Source organism: Cyprinus carpio, chromosome B11 (genome assembly GCF_018340385.1).
Source record: "Cyprinus carpio isolate SPL01 chromosome B11, ASM1834038v1, whole genome shotgun sequence".
Lineage (NCBI taxonomy): Eukaryota > Metazoa > Chordata > Actinopteri > Cypriniformes > Cyprinidae > Cyprinus > Cyprinus carpio.
In genome coordinates this window covers 24110070-24127813 of record NC_056607.1, presented here as the reverse complement: position 1 = coordinate 24127813, position 17744 = coordinate 24110070, and the positions used below count along the sequence as shown (strand labels likewise).

The 17744-nt window shown below is 33.5% G+C and overlaps 1 protein-coding gene across 1 annotated transcript; it reads right to left on the bottom strand.

Moving 5' to 3' along the window:
• Window positions 1–635: 635 nt before the first annotated feature.
• On the bottom strand, window positions 636–16716 carry LOC109080487 (striatin-like). The gene is given in 14 exon segments (XM_042733465.1): window positions 636–1810; window positions 3870–3956; window positions 4651–4752; window positions 4906–5052; window positions 5723–5890; window positions 5972–6096; window positions 6168–6212; window positions 7398–7573; window positions 10076–10198; window positions 10285–10442; window positions 13118–13214; window positions 16177–16338; window positions 16423–16443; window positions 16446–16716. Coding segments are annotated over 14 exon segments (1746 nt in total). The 5' UTR covers window positions 16611–16716; the 3' UTR covers window positions 636–1640.
• Window positions 16717–17744: the final 1028 nt, after the last annotated feature.

Below are 17744 nucleotides of genomic sequence, written 5' to 3'. Positions count from 1 at the left end.
CCTGTGTTTTTTCTTTCGTGAAACACTGCAGTAAATATAAAAGAGCAGCTCATACATTCCGTCCGTTTTTCTTTCATCATTTGGTAGAGTAGCGACGCGCGTCACTTTTCACAGACCTGAAGGAAACACAAACACTCCACTCATCATTTAAAGCCAAACGATTCCCCATAAAAGCAGAAAATCTCTATCCTAGCAGTTAAAAAAAAAAAAACACACACAAACAACACACACAAAAAAAAAAAAAAAAAAAAAAAAAACACACACAAAAAAAAAAACCGGACAGTTCAAGTAATCACAGACAAATTCAAATAAACCAGAAGAGTTTTAAATAAAAAACCTCGTTCACCAGTCACACAATGATAAAAAACACTAGTATCCGCTTCAAAAGATCACATATAAAATAGATTTCAAATCATTTTCACCTAAAAGAGAAGGGATGAGCGAGCGAAACTGATGAAGGTGTTTATGCACGTAACGTCTGTGTTTAACTACAACCGCTCGTCCCTTCCTTCCTGAAGCTAAATCCTAATGCATCTGGCATTACAGCCAAAACAAGTAAAAAAAGGCACAAATAAATAAACATTACAGAAGATTTCAGACAAATATAGACTTCCGAATCGTTGTACTTTTATGAGTACAGCTTGTCAAAAACTGCAACACATTCAAACTATTATAAGACTTCTGCGCATTATCACTTTGACGAAGTTCAACGAATATTCAGAAACGGCTCTAAATCGAGATGTTGTCTCAAGATCAGTATGTTGGGATGATTTCACAGAACAGACCCTCAGGAGAAACTGCAGGTTTATGCCTAAAATAACAGCTTGGATATTAAACGCAGCGCTGGATCTGACGGAGTGTTTCGAGTCGACGCTTGAATCTCAAGGGATGTGTTTCGCCACAAAATCACAAGAACGAAAGAGGAAATTATGAAGAATGTGAAGCCTGTTTTCAGATCTTATAGTTTGTTTAACGTTCTGACATTTTATAAACAATGTCACAATGCAAAAAAAAAGAAGCTTGAAGCAGGCTTTGCTTTCTCGATTTTGGGGCGAAATGAGCCGAAGATGCAGGATTTATATTTAGACACAAACATGTAGAAATTTAGTACTTTTTCTGAGTTATTTTTATGTTATATTATGTACAATTCGTTTTAATTAGCGACAGGATCTGAAGCATTAAATTTGAGTCTTTTAATTCAATGCATTTCATCTGTTTTCGTTTAGGATTTTGACCCTGCGTGAGAAACGTAACCGAACTTTAGTTTCCGTCCGAATAATTTGACGCATTTATTAAGTTTGAAACATCGACGGGGTTCGTTTTCCCTCAGAGAGGATCCGCGTGTTGAAGCAAAAGGCACGTCGTTAAAAAGGAGCGAACGCAAGACGGGAAAACCAGAGAGGGGCGGAGGAGAAGAGAAACTCTAGGAGAAGTGTGGGCAGCACCCAGCTTCCTGTGAGGACGAACGGAGGAGATGTTTGGAGCTTCCTCTGGCGTTCCTCCGTGTTTGCTGACTTCCCCTCGAGCACCCAGGCCTGCCCGGATCATCTCGGCCTCGGCCCTCCTGTCCCGTTCGGGGTCCGTGTTCGGGCCTCACCGCGCATGAGTTTGTGGAGGCAGTTTTGGTCGGAGGTCGGAGGTCATACGAAGACTTTGGCGAGGGCGTCGGCTCCCGCGCTGCCGATGTAGCACTTGGTGGGGTGGAACGCCACGTCGTTGATGGACTCGTCGAACTTCTTCCTGTGAGCCGTGAACTCCTGGATGCACGTCTTGCTCTCCATGTTCCACAGACGCACCGAGCAGTCGTGACCTGAGACACACCGCAACATCAGCGCGCTGAACATTACAAAAAAGTAGCTTTACAAAGAAAACATTTCATAAGTAACTACAATAAATGAGTATCAGTGTTTTTTTTAAATGAATATATAAAAACCAACAATAAATAGATTGAATTAAATCAATTAATTAATGATTCATTCAACTCAACCGATCAAATCAAACGGCTGATTCATTCAGAAATGAAGCAATTGACTGTGTTTATGAATCAGTAACTGAAGCAAGTGACCATCTTGCTGATTTATTCAGAAATGAAGCAAGTGACCATCTTTTGACTGTGTTTATGAAATCAGTAACTGAATCACTGGCTCTCACTCGATTCGTTCAGACGGCTGATTCATTCAGAAATGAAGCAATTCACTGTGTTTATGAAACAGTAATTGAATCATTGGCTCACTCGATTCGTTCAAACAGCTGATTTCAAATTTTATGAATGTGTCACACAATCACAAACAAACACTAACTGAACAAATATCTCAATCATTAATTAAAAAAATGAAGCAAGTTCAGAAATGAAGCAAGTGACTGTGTTCATGAATCAGTAACTGAATCATTGGCTCACTCGATTGTTCAAATGGTTTTGATTCATTCAGAAATGAAGCAATTGACTGTGTTTATGAATCAGTAACTCAATCAAACCATCACTATAAAAGATCAAACAACACATTCACTCACTCAATTCGTTCTTGACTGTGTTTATGAATCATAACTGAATCACTGGCTCACTCGATTCGTTCAAAACGGCTGATTCATTCAAAAATAAAGCAAGTGTCTGTCTTTATGAATCAGTAACTGAATCACTGGCACACTCGATTCGTTCAAATGGCTGATTTATTCAGAAATGAAGCCAGTGACTTGGCTAAATCCACACACTAATCAACAACAAACACAAAAATCATAAAAGACGGCTGATTCATTCAGAAATGAAGCAATTGACTGTGTTTATGAAATCAGTAACTGAATCACTGGCTCACTCGATTCATTCAGACGGCTGATTCATTCAGAAATGAAGCAATTGACTGGTGTTTATGAATCAGTAACTGAAATCACTGGCTCACTCGATTCGTTTCAAACGGCTTATTAATTCAAAAATGAAGCAAGTGACTGTTTATGAATCAGTAACTGAATCACTGGCTCACTTGATTCGTTTCAAAACGGCTGATTCATTCAGAAATGAAGCAATTGACTGTGTTTATGAATCAGTAACTGACTCACTGGCTCACCTCGATTCGTTCAAACGGCTGATTCATTCAGAAATGAAGCAAGTGACGGCATTTATGAATGAGTCATTGAATCAATGAATCACTCGATTAATTCAAACGTCTGATTCATTCAGAAATGAAGCAGTGACCATCTTGATGAAAGAGTCACTGATTCATTGACTCACTCAATTAGTTCAAACAGCAGATTCATAAGTTTTATGAATGAGTCACTGAATCACATACTCACTCGATTTGTTCAAATATGTGGATTCATTCAAAAATAAAGCAAGTGTCTGTCTTTATGAATCAGTAACTGAATCACTGGCACACTCGATTCGTTCAAATGGCTTAGAAATGAAGCAAGAAACCATCTACATTAATTATTAACTAATCACACAATCATTGGCTCACTCGATTCATTCAAACAGGTGATTCATTAGCCATCGACTTTCTTTACGAAATAGAAACACAATCACTGACTCACCCAATTTGTTCAAAAACGTGGATTCATTCAGAAATGAAGCAAGTGACTGCATTTATGAGTCACTGAATCACAGACTCACTCGGTTTGTTCAAATATATGGATTCATTCAAAAATGAAGCAAGTGCCTGTCTTTATGAATCAGTAATTGAATCATTGGCTCACTCGATTCGTTCAAACAGCTGATTCATAAGCCAGTGACTGTCTTTACGAATGAGTCATTGAATCACTGGCTCACTCGATTCGTTCAAACAGCTGATTCATAAGCCAGTGACTGACCATTACAAGTGTTTGCATGACTTTGTTCTGCATCAGTCTGTAGAGTAAAGCTGATATTCTCGAGTACTTACTACCAGACATCAGATAGAGACCGTTAGGATCCACCGCAAGACTGGTGACAGCATCCAGATGAGCGACCATAGAGTGAATCAACTTGCCTGAGAAGAAACATCAACATACATGCATTCATAAACATAAAAAATAACAATCTAAATAACAAGAAAAAACCCAACAGAGAATGAATGAATGAATGAGTAAACTTTTTAAGTTTTTTCTCTGTTTTTATAAAATAAATCAATACTTTTGTTCATCAAGGATGCATTAAATTGATCAAAAGTGACAGTAAAGACATTTATAATGTTCTAAAAGATTTCTATTTCAAATAAATGCTGTTCTTTTGAACTTTCTGTTCATCTGTGAATCCTGAAAAATAAAATATATCACAGTTTCCACAAAAATATTGTTCAGCACAAACTGTGTTCAACATTGATAATAATCAGAAATGTTCTTGTCTGCAGTACAATCATCATATTAGAATGATTTCTGAAGATCATGTGACACTGAAGACTGGAGTAATGATGCTGAAAATACAGCTGCGCATCACAGAAATAAATTACACTTTAACAGAGATTCACACAGAAAACAGCTGTGTTAAAAAATAAAAATATTTCAATATTTTTAAAGTATTTTTGATCAAATAATTGCAACCTTGCTGAGCAAAAAAAAAAAAACTGTAAGAAGAGACATTAAAAATATTACTGTGTATAAGTGTCTATATATATATATACACACACACACATAAAATGTACATATATTAAATTACTAATAAGAATGTTGTTTTCTGTGGGTCACCTGTGTTGTTGTCGTAGAAACGGATGTGGCGGTCCTCCTGTGCTGTGATGGTGATGGGCAGCGTCGGGTGACTGAGCACTTTATTAATCTGACACGGCGCATCTGAACATCAAACACATCAACATCAGAGAGCATCATGGGACTTCTCCACTCACTCATCATTAAACTATTACGATTCCATATACTGAGATTTCTGGAAAGGCCTTTTTTACGTCAAGTAAACTAAAAGAGGACCCTGTGGGGGCAGTGAAGTACCGGGTTCTCCGGCGGCTTGCGACTCGAGCTCCAGCACCAGCTGTCGGGTCTCCATGTTGAAGATGCCCGTCCTGCCGTTAGTGAAGGCCGTGACCATGTGAGCCGGATCACTGCACACCAGATCCACCGACGACGGGACGCCCAGCTCTGAACAACACAAGGAGATCATTCATGAACGACTGACAAACACAAACAAACAATGCATAAACTCAACTCAAGTAAAAAAAAAATGTTTTTAAACTGATGCGTGGTAATTATTATTATTATTTTTTTTGTAAGACTTTATTATTTTGGGGGTTTGTTCATCAAAAAACAAACCAAAAAAAAATAAAAATAAAATAAGATAAATATATATAATTTTTTTTTTTTGTAACTAGTAAAATGTTAATAATTATTTGAGTTAAAAATGCAAAAAAAATGCACAAATCCTAAAAAACAAACAAAAAGGATAATTAATTCATAAAAAAAATAATAAAATGAAATAAAATATATTTTGTAAAATCATTCTTTAGTTTTTTAAGACTCATTTTGGAGTCATTTCATCAAAAAAAAAATAAAAAAATAAATAAATATTACAAATGATATATTTAAATATTAACTAAAATATTTTTGGTAAACTGCTGTGTGGTCTCATTCTTTAATTCTTTAAGACTGTTATATTTGGGTCCATTTCAATGCTAAAATAAAAAATAAAACACATTTTTGCATACAGATGTGTGGTGAATCATTCTTTACACAAACAAAAGCTCATCACAAGCATCAAATCTACTGAAATGTCTTGTAAACCGATGTGTGTCTGTGTGCAGGTGCGCAGTACCTTTGTCCTCGTTGAAGACAGCGATGGCGGGAGCAGTATCCGCTGCGCTCCAGAGCCTCACCGTCCCGTCAGCGGAGCACGACAGCAGTCTGTGATGAGCCGAGCTGTAGACCAAACCCCAGACCGCATCTGTGTGTCCCGACAGCGCCCCCCGCAGCACCGACGGCTCTACAGCAGACACAGACACACACCGTCACCACACACACACTCACAGAGACTCACCGGCGTCTGCAGGGGACGGGGACGCACCGTACGAGTCGTACGGGTCGATGTTGGGGCTCGGCGTGTTCCAGCACTGGATGCTCGCGTCCAAACCGCCGCTGAAACACTGCTCACCGCTGGAGCTCATCACCACACACAGAACCGGACCCCTGAGACCAGACCACACACAAACCACATCAGACAGCTGCTGGTTTATCCTGCTTATCAGATCTGAAACACCACTTAAACCCTCAAGTTGTAGATGGGCTCCACATCCAGAGCAGCGCACAAAAAAAAACAAAAACAAAACCATCAAACTTACATTTAGTTTAATTTGAGGCACCATTATTACTAACTTACCACATTCTGAAACAAAGATGAAAGGAAAACTTTCTATTTTTCATTTGGCTTAATTTGAGGAACCACGATTAATAACTTAATAATGAAACTGAAATAAAAACAAATGAAACATATATAGTACTATTAAAATAAATAGGGCAAAATAAACAACTGAAATAAAACTGAAATATTAATATTTAAAAACTAATAAAAAAAACTATAAAAGTTGCAAAAAAAAAAAAAAAAAAATTTAAGCACAAAAAAAAAACAAATAAAAAACAAATAAAAAAAAAAAATGAAATAAAAACAAACTAAACCTAAATAGATAATTAAATACAAAAATTAAATAACAATAAACTAAACCTAAATATTAATTTTTAAAAACTAATTTTAAAAACTAAAGCTGAAGTAACCGAAATAGTAATATAAAAAAACTGAAGTTAAAACAAAATAAACCTAAATAGTACTATAATAGTATATAATAGTAAACATAATAAAAAACTAAAATAAAAATAAATTAATAGTAATAAAAAATAATACAAATCTGAAATAAAACGGAAAAAAAATAAATCAAAACTAAATAGTAATATAAAAAATCCCTTAAAATGTGATTTTTTTTTTTACTTAAATATATATACAGTATAAAAAATGATTTAAAACCTGAATTAAAACTGTAATAAAACAAATTAAACCTAAATGGTAATATATATATAAAAAAAAACTATTAAAAACTTGAAATAAACCTGAAAAAAAACAAAAAAACAAAACGAAAACAAATTTACCTAAATAATAATATACCATTTAAAAAAACGAACGAAAACCTGAAATAAAACCAATTAAACCTAAAAGTAATATATATAAAAACTATTAAAAATCTGAAACAAAAAAAAATAACTTAAATAGTAATATTTAAAAAACAAATAAAAAAAGTAAATTAATACTGAAATAAAAATAAATTAAAAAATAAAAACTGAAATACTGTAAATATAACTGTTTAACTTTAATTTATATATAAAAATTAAAAAATAATAAATAAATAAATAAACAAATTTAAATGAATCCCAAGTATAGAAATAAAATCTGGTTTAAAATATGAATCAAACCCCTGAATGAGGAACAGTGTAAAGACTCTCACTTCTTGGCCGGGGCGGTTTTCTGCAGGTTCCACATTTTGAGCGTGTGATCCTCAGACGCGGTGATCAGAACCGGCTCGATGGGGTGAAACGCAAGACCGCGGATCGAATCGAAGTGGTTTCTGAGTGTGAACTTGGGGTTCCACGTCTTCCGCAGGGCGTCTTTATTATTCGTGATCTGAGAAAAACATTCACAAATACAGCACATTTCCACTGAAATTAATACCAGCTCTCATTTCACCATCAAATTCGATCAGACTATTTGTGTATTAACTTAAAAAAATGCCATTTTTGATATAGTATCAAATACTATATACAGTACAGGTCAAAAGTTTGGAAACATTACTATTTTTAATGTTTTTGAAAGGAAAGTTTTTCTGCTCATTCAAGCCTGCATTCTTATTTTGATCAAAAAATACAGAAAAAAATTGAATATTGTGATTAGTATTATTACAATCTAAAAATAATGAGTTTTTAAACTTTATTATACTTTAAATTATCATTTAGTTTCTGTGATGCACAAAGCTGAATTTTTCCGGATCATTATCACATCGTATCCTTTGAAATCATTTCTAATATGGATGATTCATTATCAAAGTTGGAAAACAGTTCTGCCTGCTTAATAATTTTTTCCAGAAACATGTGATACTTTTTTAGGAATTACTTTGATGAAAATAAAAAGTAAAAACAAAATAAAAAAAAAACGCTAGTGTTTTTAAAATATAAATATTTTTGTAATAACAATATACACTACTGGTCAGTAATTTGGGGTGCAGAGTAATTTTTTTTTCTTTCTTTTTTTTTTAAAATAAAATCAATACTTTTTATTCAGCAAGGAGTGTGTTAAATTGATAAAAAGTGATAGTAAACGAAAAATATAGTATTAGCAATACTATTATTAGAATGTTTTTATTTCGTTGCTTTTTAAAAAACATGACAGTTCTTTGTAACCTTTATTCATCAAATAGATATAGACAGCAGAACGTTGTCAAACACTCATAAATAAATCAGAATATTAGAATGATTTCTAAATGGATCATGTGATAGACTGGATGTTACATGTGACACTGGAAGGCTGGAGTAATGATGCTGAAAATTCAGCTTTGCATCACAGGGAATAAATTAGTTTTTTTGAAGTATATTCAAACAGAAAACTATTATTTTAAGTTGTCAATAATATTTTTCACAATATTACAGTTTTTTTACTGTGTTTTTGATCAAAATATATGCAGCGCTTGATGAGCAGAAGAAAGGGAGACTTCTTTCGAGAAAACATTAAAAATAGTAATGTTTCCAACTTTTGGACCTGTACTGTAATATATCTATTTATATATTGTTGATATATATTATAATAAATAGGCACACTAAAGCTGCAAACATAAATTCACTTAATTAAATTATAATAACGTTTGGCTTAAAATAGTTTTTGGACCCGAGCGCCAGGGTTCCTATCAGTTAACTAAAATTACAACTAAAACCATAAAACTTACTTGAAAATAAACATGAACTAAAATAAAATAAAATATCATCTAACCGCTTTCATTATGATTAATTATAAACATACAATCTGGTAAAAGTTTTAAATTTTTAACAAACTAACAATGATCCCATAAACCCATTATAATAAACGTTTCATCTTAGTTTTGTTTATGAGAAATAAAATAAAAACAAATAGCAAGAGAACTAAAATAAAAAAAGAAAACGATAATATTTTGAAATATTTTATTTTTATATTTCTGTTTTCATTTTAATTTTAGTTAAATTTTTACTCATTTTGTTGTTAGCTTTTAATTTTTTCATATATATTTATATTTTATATAATATGTTTTTAAGTACTTCAAATCTTGCCTTTGCAACAAGCTGAAAGTAGTTTACTTTTTAATTAAATATTAAACTAAATGTACATATTTATTTAAACTTTTAAAATAAAATGAAAGTGAAAATGATAAAAAATAAAAACTGATATGCATCATGATATTTACATATATTATAATAAACAATATATATTATAAAAATAATGAAAACTATAAAAGTATCTTAAAGATACTAAAATAACACTGTTTTTCTTTATATTTTGAAATAGACTTAATTTTTATATTCTGTTTTTTTTTCTGTAAATGTTTCAAACAAGCTAAAAGTAGTTTACTTTGTTAGTTTTTAATATATATTTATTTTTTTTATTTTTTTAAGCACTTCAACTAAAAAAATAAGAAATATTGCCTTTGCAACAAGCTAAAAGTAGTTTACTTTTTTAATTAAATCTTCAAATTTATGCATTTATTTAAACTTTTTTAATTAAAATAAAAGTGGAAATTCTAATAATAAAAACTGAAATGCATCAGGATATTTACATATATTATAACATATATTATATATTATAAAAATAATAAAAGTAGTATCTTAAAGATACTAAAATAACAGTTTTTTCTTAATATTTTGAAATGGATTTTTTTTTTTTTATTCTGTTTACATTTCAAAACGAATTTTTTTTTTTAATTTTTTTTTTTTTTTGTTAAACAAAAGTGAAGTCTATATATTTTAGTTATTTTAATATATTTCAACACTAAAAAAATAAACAAAAGTGAGAGCTGCTGCCCTGGCCACTACCTGAAATAAAACCATGTGTCCATGTGTATTTGGTTTGCAGTGCTGAGAATGTGTGTCTGGTGTCTGGACTCACGTCGTAGGACAGACTCTCGGCCTCGTTGGCCACGGTGAGTCCGGCCAGCTCTCCGAGACCCAGCTCGCTCTCCAGCGCCTCGTCCGTCCCCATGATGAAGGACTTTCCCGAGGACAGCGCCAACACCATCAAACACACAAACAAACACAAAAACACACAGCACAGCACGCATCAAGAGGGCCGCGCCGGACCCTGAGCGGCAGACTTACCCTCGTCGGTGCGTCCCAGAGGTGGCGTCCAGCGGGGCTCAGTTGAGCCGGGCAGGCTGGGTCCGGCACGGAGGGAGCCACCGGCGGCTGCATGGACGACAGATCCTCCGCGTCTCGCAGGTTAGCCAGCATGTCCTGCAGCTTACAGCGGTTCGGCCCTGAAACACACAAAAAAAACAAAACAACACCAAATCCAGCCGCAGCTACACTAAGAGAATTAAACACTCACAAATCCAATCCACATACACTAATAAATTATAATTTTAATCAGAAAACTCTCTATGCTTCGTCTAGACCAGAGATGCCCAACTTTTTTAAAACAAAGAGCTAAAATCAATTGAGCTGAGACAAAAGTAAATGTTGCACATATCCAACTATATTATATTAAAATGAAAAATTCTTATTTTAAATCCCACTAAATCAGAATTTCAGCCGTTTTCTATCTTCAGTGTATTTTACACAAGTAAAACAAACAAAAATAAATAAGGAGAGAAACTGAGATATGCTGATTTTATTGCCGTCTAAATCAGAATTTCAGCCGTTTTCTATCTTTAGATAATAAACACTGCTATACGAGAATAAAATGGTTATATTACTATATTATATAAAAATTTATTAAATATATATATATATATATAAAACATTTTTTAAATAGTTTTTTTAAATTAACTTTTTTTTTCCCAAATTTTTTGTTTCCCACTTACTTTTTAAATTAGAATTAAACAAAAATGTATATTAGAAATGAAGATATGTTGTTTTAATTGCTGTCTAAATTAGAGTTTAAATGATTTTCCACCCCAATCCAGGAGAAAATCAGATAATAAACACTGCTATACAGAAATAACATTTTTATATTATTATTTTATATTCAAATTTATTAAATTGTATTTTTTAAACAATTAAACAAATATTTAAATAACATTTTTAAGTTTAGTATCACTGAGATACTGTTCTAGTTTTTGTTAATATTTTTAAATTAGATTTTTCTTTATATTTTCTGATTTCATGTTAATTTTAGTTAAAGTTTTAGTCATTTTATTGTGTGTTTTAGTCATTTTTAGTAGCTTTTTTTATTACATTTTTTTTTAGTACATCAAGTTAATAAAACAAATTAGACCTCAATTTTTTATTTTTTTCATGTTCAGGTTAACCATTTTATTTTATTTCAGGCCTAGTGTAAACTGGTTTTTATGTTAGTTTTTTTAAATTGTTAGTTAACCTATAATAACTGTGAGTCAAAGTCTCATCTAGCGGGAATGAAATGATTTTTCATGGTCCAGGAGGACTGTTTTCTGATGGAGGGATTCAACACGACTGAATCAGTCAGAATGAAATGATAAAGAAATGAAGCACTGGAATAAAAATCAGAGGAAAAATTAGAGTGATCATGATAAAGCAAGCAGCCATCGCTGATGTCCCATCTGAACTTTCTTACAGTGGAAGCAGGGAAGGGGCGGAGCCTGATTTATACACACGCCCCAGTCACAGAGGGGGCGGGGCAAACAAGCCACACCCCCTCAGAGCACCAGCATAAATGCAAAGGGAGCAACAGAAATGAGCAGCTGATGAAGCTGGATCCTAAAAGAAACGGAAAACACAGGAGAGCGTGTCTGTGAACGGATGAGCGACGGGGAGGACTGAAGAGAAACTAGTGATAAACCGATATATCAGGCCAAATAAACGACACCTGATAACTTTACCAGAAATGGCCTTCAGATCAATTGGTTTCCATTTTTTTGATATTTTTAAATAAATACATAAATGAGCGAATCTCACAAAAACAAGACATGTTCGAGGCAAATTTCATAAAAAATGAAATCAAAATAAACACATAAAAAATTAAATAAATGAAAAATATGAATATTATGATATTATAAAAAATTAGAATTTATTTTGAATAAAGATAAAGAAATTAAGGACCACACTGTGAGAAAAGGAAGTTGTAAATAAAACAAAGATACATTTATTAGAAAAACAAGACAAAAATATTTCACTCTTTCTGCTTCAAACTGCCACTTTTTAAATTTAAATTTTAAATGATTTTTTAAATTTTCCAGTAATTTCCAAAGGAAAACTGCAATTTAAAAATGGAAAATACTGTAAAAATTTATAATATCAAAAAAAACAAAAAAAAACAAAAAAAATTTAAAAGTAAATCCTGCACCATTTTTTTCTTCACTGCAGTAAGATTTTTTGTATCATTTTCATGACAATGACACATAAACTCTCTTTAACGTAATGTGAAAAAATACAACGATACATTATTTAAATTGTAAACTAATTTTGAACATCATGGTAGCATTTGTTGTTCTGCTTCAAATACATCCTCAACTAAATAAAACAGATTTTAAATAACAAATTTAATTAAACATAATAGTATATAACTAGACACTATAGTATATTTATTGTAAGTGAGGAGAGCAAAATATAATTATATCTGTGTTATTACTATACCCAAATAATTGTTTTTACAGTTGACTATTGTAAAAACATAATTGATATGACACTTTTGACCTGACCATGTAAATATAGAATTTCCTTTGTATCAAAGCTATCTGACATTATCAAAATGAATTTGTTCTGACCCTGTGAGTTCTTTCTCATATTTACATCACCATATTCTAAAACTATAGTGATTTTTCAGCCTCACAAGCATCATATCAGCCTCCTGTCTTCTAGATTTCAGTGGTTTGAAGCAGATATCGGTTGAGCACTAGAAGAAATAAAAGAAGATTTCAGTGGGTTTAAGCAGATATCGGTTGAGCACTAGAAGAAATAAAAGAGTACAGAAAGAAAGAGGCGGCGGCGAGCGAGAGGTTCCTGTCCCACTTACTCTTCACCCCTTTCTTGCCCTTGCGCTCCTTCTTGTACTGTTCCTTGAGTTTAGAGATCAGACCCTCATCCACGTCCCAGGACTCAGACGAGGGGCTCTGCTCGTGATGAACATGAACGACATGGAGATCAGGCCTAATCAGACACAAACTGATTCTGATCCGACGCTTTCCTCGCACTCAGGCCTAAACGCCACACTGAACCCAGTCACCAGACTCCACTGAACACATGCTGATCATCTTATCATAACTGCTGTGTGAACGTCCCCTCAGCACATGGGCTCAGGACTGCTAAAACACAGCCTGGTCTGACTCTATCATCTGTGATTTCTACAAGTTTCTTCTCCCTTTTAATCTCTCACTGGTGAAAAACATCAATACACATGGAGTTAAAAAGGGTCATGATGTCAGAAATATGTATGAAGGGTTCAGTGTTGATTCCTGAGCGTCACGTCTGTGTTGTGGTCATGTGACTGACGGGAGCCTGAGAAATCCTGTCTGAATAGTGCTGAAGTCATGAAATACTACACACGGAGAGTTCTGGCAGCGGCTCGAGCTGCAGTTTAAATCCTTTCAGAACTGTTTTCATTTAGAGAGCTTGATGTAATGGACGATGAACAAGAAAAAATCAGTCCACTCCTCTCAGATACTCCAAATAGAGATGGATTGAGGGGTAGGGTGTGTGTAAGTGAGTATGTGTGTGTGTGTGTCTGTGTATGTGTGCGATTGTGTGTGTGTGTCTGTGTAATGTATTTGTGTTAAGGAAAGTGTGTGTGTGTGTGTGTGCAAAAGGGGCAAGTGGTGTGCGTGGAGTGTGTGTGTGTGTGTGTGTGTGTGTCTGTGTGTGTCAGGTGAATGTGTGTGTGTGTGTGTGTGTGTTCAGGGTATGCAGTGTGGGGCACAGGCGCAGCGCGTGATTGAGTGTGTGTGTGTGTGTGTGTGTGAGTGTGTGTGTGTGTGTGTGTGTGTGTGTCTGTGTCTAAAAGAGTGTGGTAAAGTCTGTGTGCACAGACACACAAGGAAGTGTGCGTGAGTGTGTGTGTGTGTGTGTGTGGAGTGAGGTGTGCGAGTGTTAATGTGTGTGTTTGTATTTCTATTTTTTGTGTTTTTGTGACTGATTGAGTGTAAATGTGTGTGACGTGGATTGTGTGTGTGTTTGTCACATCAGAACAAATGTGTGTGTGTGTGTGTGTCTGTGTGCGAAAGTGTCTTGCTGTGTGTGTCATTATGTGTCAGAAAACAGGTGTGGCACAAAGTGCCACGTGACACGTGGTTGCCACCCCGAGAAATCCTGGTCCAATAGTAAGGAAGCATGGAAAGTGTCTTGTGTGTGTCTGTAAAGGAAAGTGTATCAGCGAGCATGGAAGAGTGTGTTCCTGTGGTAAAAGTCCTCAGTGAGTGTAAGATGTGGAGGTGTGTGTGTGTGTGTGAGTGTGGCGAAAGTGTGTGTGAGTGTGTGTGTGTGTGTATGGGTGCGTGCATGCAAGGCGTGTGTGTGTGTCTGTGTGTGTGTGAGAGTGTGTGTGTGTGTGTGTGTGTGTGTGTGTGTGTGTGAGGAACACACGGGGAGACAGAAACTCATTCAAATCCAGTGCATTTGATGCTGCTCTGAAATACTGAAAAACTGTCATCGACTGCAATGAAAGACAAAGCGAGGAGCAGCTTGTGTTTGTTCCTGCATGATGCTGGAGAAACAGCACAAACCATCTGCAACATGATGATAAATAACCCGCAGAACTGTTTTCAAACGACTTCTCACAGAGGATTTCAGTTACTGTATGATAAATGAAACCAGAGGAAAATATATGATTGCAGAGATAAATAAAAACTATCTAAAGTATCAATGCAATACTGCAAGGAAAAATAAATACTGATATATAATTGTAGCACCAGGGTTATTACCATAAAAAATATTTATAAAATGTTGTTACTTGAAATATAAAGAAACATAAAAATATAAAATGATATTAAAATAAAATAATAAAAAATTATATAGTAATATTAACATTTTAATGTTTTATTAAAAAAATACTAACAAAATAAAAAAAAAAAAAATGATTACTTTCCGCCACAAGAGCATTTATCATTTTGACCTTGTTAAGGTTCATGTACTGTAATAACTCAAATGAAAATAAAAATTACTAAAAACTATACAGAAATATAAAAATAAATAAATAACAAAAAACACAGAATTGTTTCAAATAAATGCTTTTCTTTGAACTTTCTATTCATCTGTGAATCCTGAAAAAGAAAAATGTATCAAGGTTTCAACAAAAAATATTGTGCAGCACAACTGTTTCCAACATTGATAATAATCAGAAATGTTTCTTGAGCAGCAAATCATCATATTAGAATGATTTCTGAAGATCATGTGACACTGAAGACTGGAGTAATGATGCTGAAAATACAGCTGCACATCACAGAAATAAATTACACTTTAACAGATATTTAACAGTAGTCTATGAGTATAAATATTTAGATATAACACTTGACTAACAACTTACATTTAAAAAACAAGTTATAAAAGTTAGGAATGGAATTAAATTTAATCAGACAAATTTTAAACATATCAGGAATAATTTAATTACAGAGGCTTCAAAATTATATATTAATGCTATGATCTTTTCACACATGAATAACTGGAGAAAAAGTCTAATTCATGTCATGTAAAATTTTAACTAAATATGGGTTTTTAAACTGGGAAACTGTGATTAAATTTGCAGATATTTTACTTGTGTACTATACCGATAGAACTAATTATTTACATAATAGATTTGAGTACTGTTAATTAATGTGCACTGTCCCTTTTAAAATAAAATTAAAGAATACAGATATTCACAGAGAAAACAGCTGTTTTAGATTATAATAATATTTCACAATTTTTACTGTATTTTTGATCAAATAAATGCAGCCCTGGTGATCAAACTTGAAGACCCCAAACTTCTGCATGATCACAAACCCCTATACTGCTGCGTCTCGGTCTGTTTGTCAGTATAATCTGTGCTCTAAAGCCGCCTGTCGGTATGTGTTGGTGTTTAGCAGGAAGAGAGCTGACTCTCACCCCAATCGCTCTCTCTCCGAGGACGGCGCGCCGGGCGAAGCCTCCCATGTCCTCATTGTTGGCCAGGAAGTCGAAGTCCTTCAGAACCTCGTCCGTGTCCATGTCGTCGCTCATCTCAGCTGAGGAAGAGGAGGGAGACGGAGACACCTTCCTCCTCACCATCTACGACAGGAAGAGGACGCGGTGAGCGAGGGCAGCTGGTGTAACTGGGATCATGTTCTGGCTCTCAGTGTGAACGCAACTCACGGTGGAGAGGTCCACGATGCTCCTTTGTTCTGTCCCTCGCTGTCGTCATCCTCGTCTTCATCGCTGAACTCAGCGGCGGCTTTCTCGATGAACTTGAAGGCTTCCAGCACCGTGACAGATTCTGACATCTCCGCTTTACTGCGGGTCCAATCCACAAACACACAGAGAAATACGAGCAGATCATTCATCACGCCAGCGTCTCACACTCACACAATCAACAGCATCTCTGCTTCTTACCAACAATACAGACTTTCATCAAACCTGGTAATTACAAGAAGAGAGGGGGAAAGTGGGGGACAATAAATAAATAAATAGATAATATGGGCTGAAATGTGAGTGACTGAAAGAAAGAAAGAAAGAAAGAATGAATGAATGAATGAATATTGGTCAGCAGTGAGTAAAAATAAATAAAAAAAAGGCTGATATATATTTAGTAATTTAAACGAACAAACAAACAAACAAACAAATAAATAGAGGCAGCTATATCTTCTGTAGGTAAATAAATAAATCAAATATAATACTGTCCATCAGTGACTTAAACAAACAAAACAAACAAACTAATATACTTCCATATAACTTCAGGAAGTTAAATTGAATAAATAAATAAATAAATTGTTGATATAGCTTCAGTAGGTAAAATAAATAAATTAATATATAAATCTATGTTTAGAAAGTAAAATAAAATAAATAGACGCTGATATATGTTTATAAAATAAAATAAAATAATATAAAAACAGACGCTGATATGTGTTTAGAAAGTAAAAATAAAATAAAATAAATGCTGATATATGTTTATAAAATAAAACAAAATAATATAAAAACAGACGCTGATATGTGTTTAGAAAAGTAAAATAAAATAAAAGAGACGCTGATATATGTTTAGAAAAGTAAAATAAAATAAAAATAGACTGATATATGTTTAGAAAGTAAAATAAAATAATATAAAAACAGACGCTTGATATGTGTTTAGAAAGCAAAATAAAAATAAAATAGACGTGCTTCTGATATATAAGCTTAGAAAGTAAAATAAAAAATAAAAATAGACGCTTGATATATGTTTATAAAAATAAAATAAAATAATATAAAAACAGATCAAATGATATGTGTTTAGAAAGTAAAATAAAATAAAAATAGACGCTGATATATGCTTAGAAAGTAAAATAAAATAAAATAGACGCTGATATATGCTTAGAAAGTAAAATAAAATAATATAAAAACAGACGCTGATATGTGTTTTAGAAAGTAAAAATAAAATAAAAAATAGACGCTGATATATGTTTAGAAAGTAAAATAAAAATAAAATAGACGCTGATATATGTTTA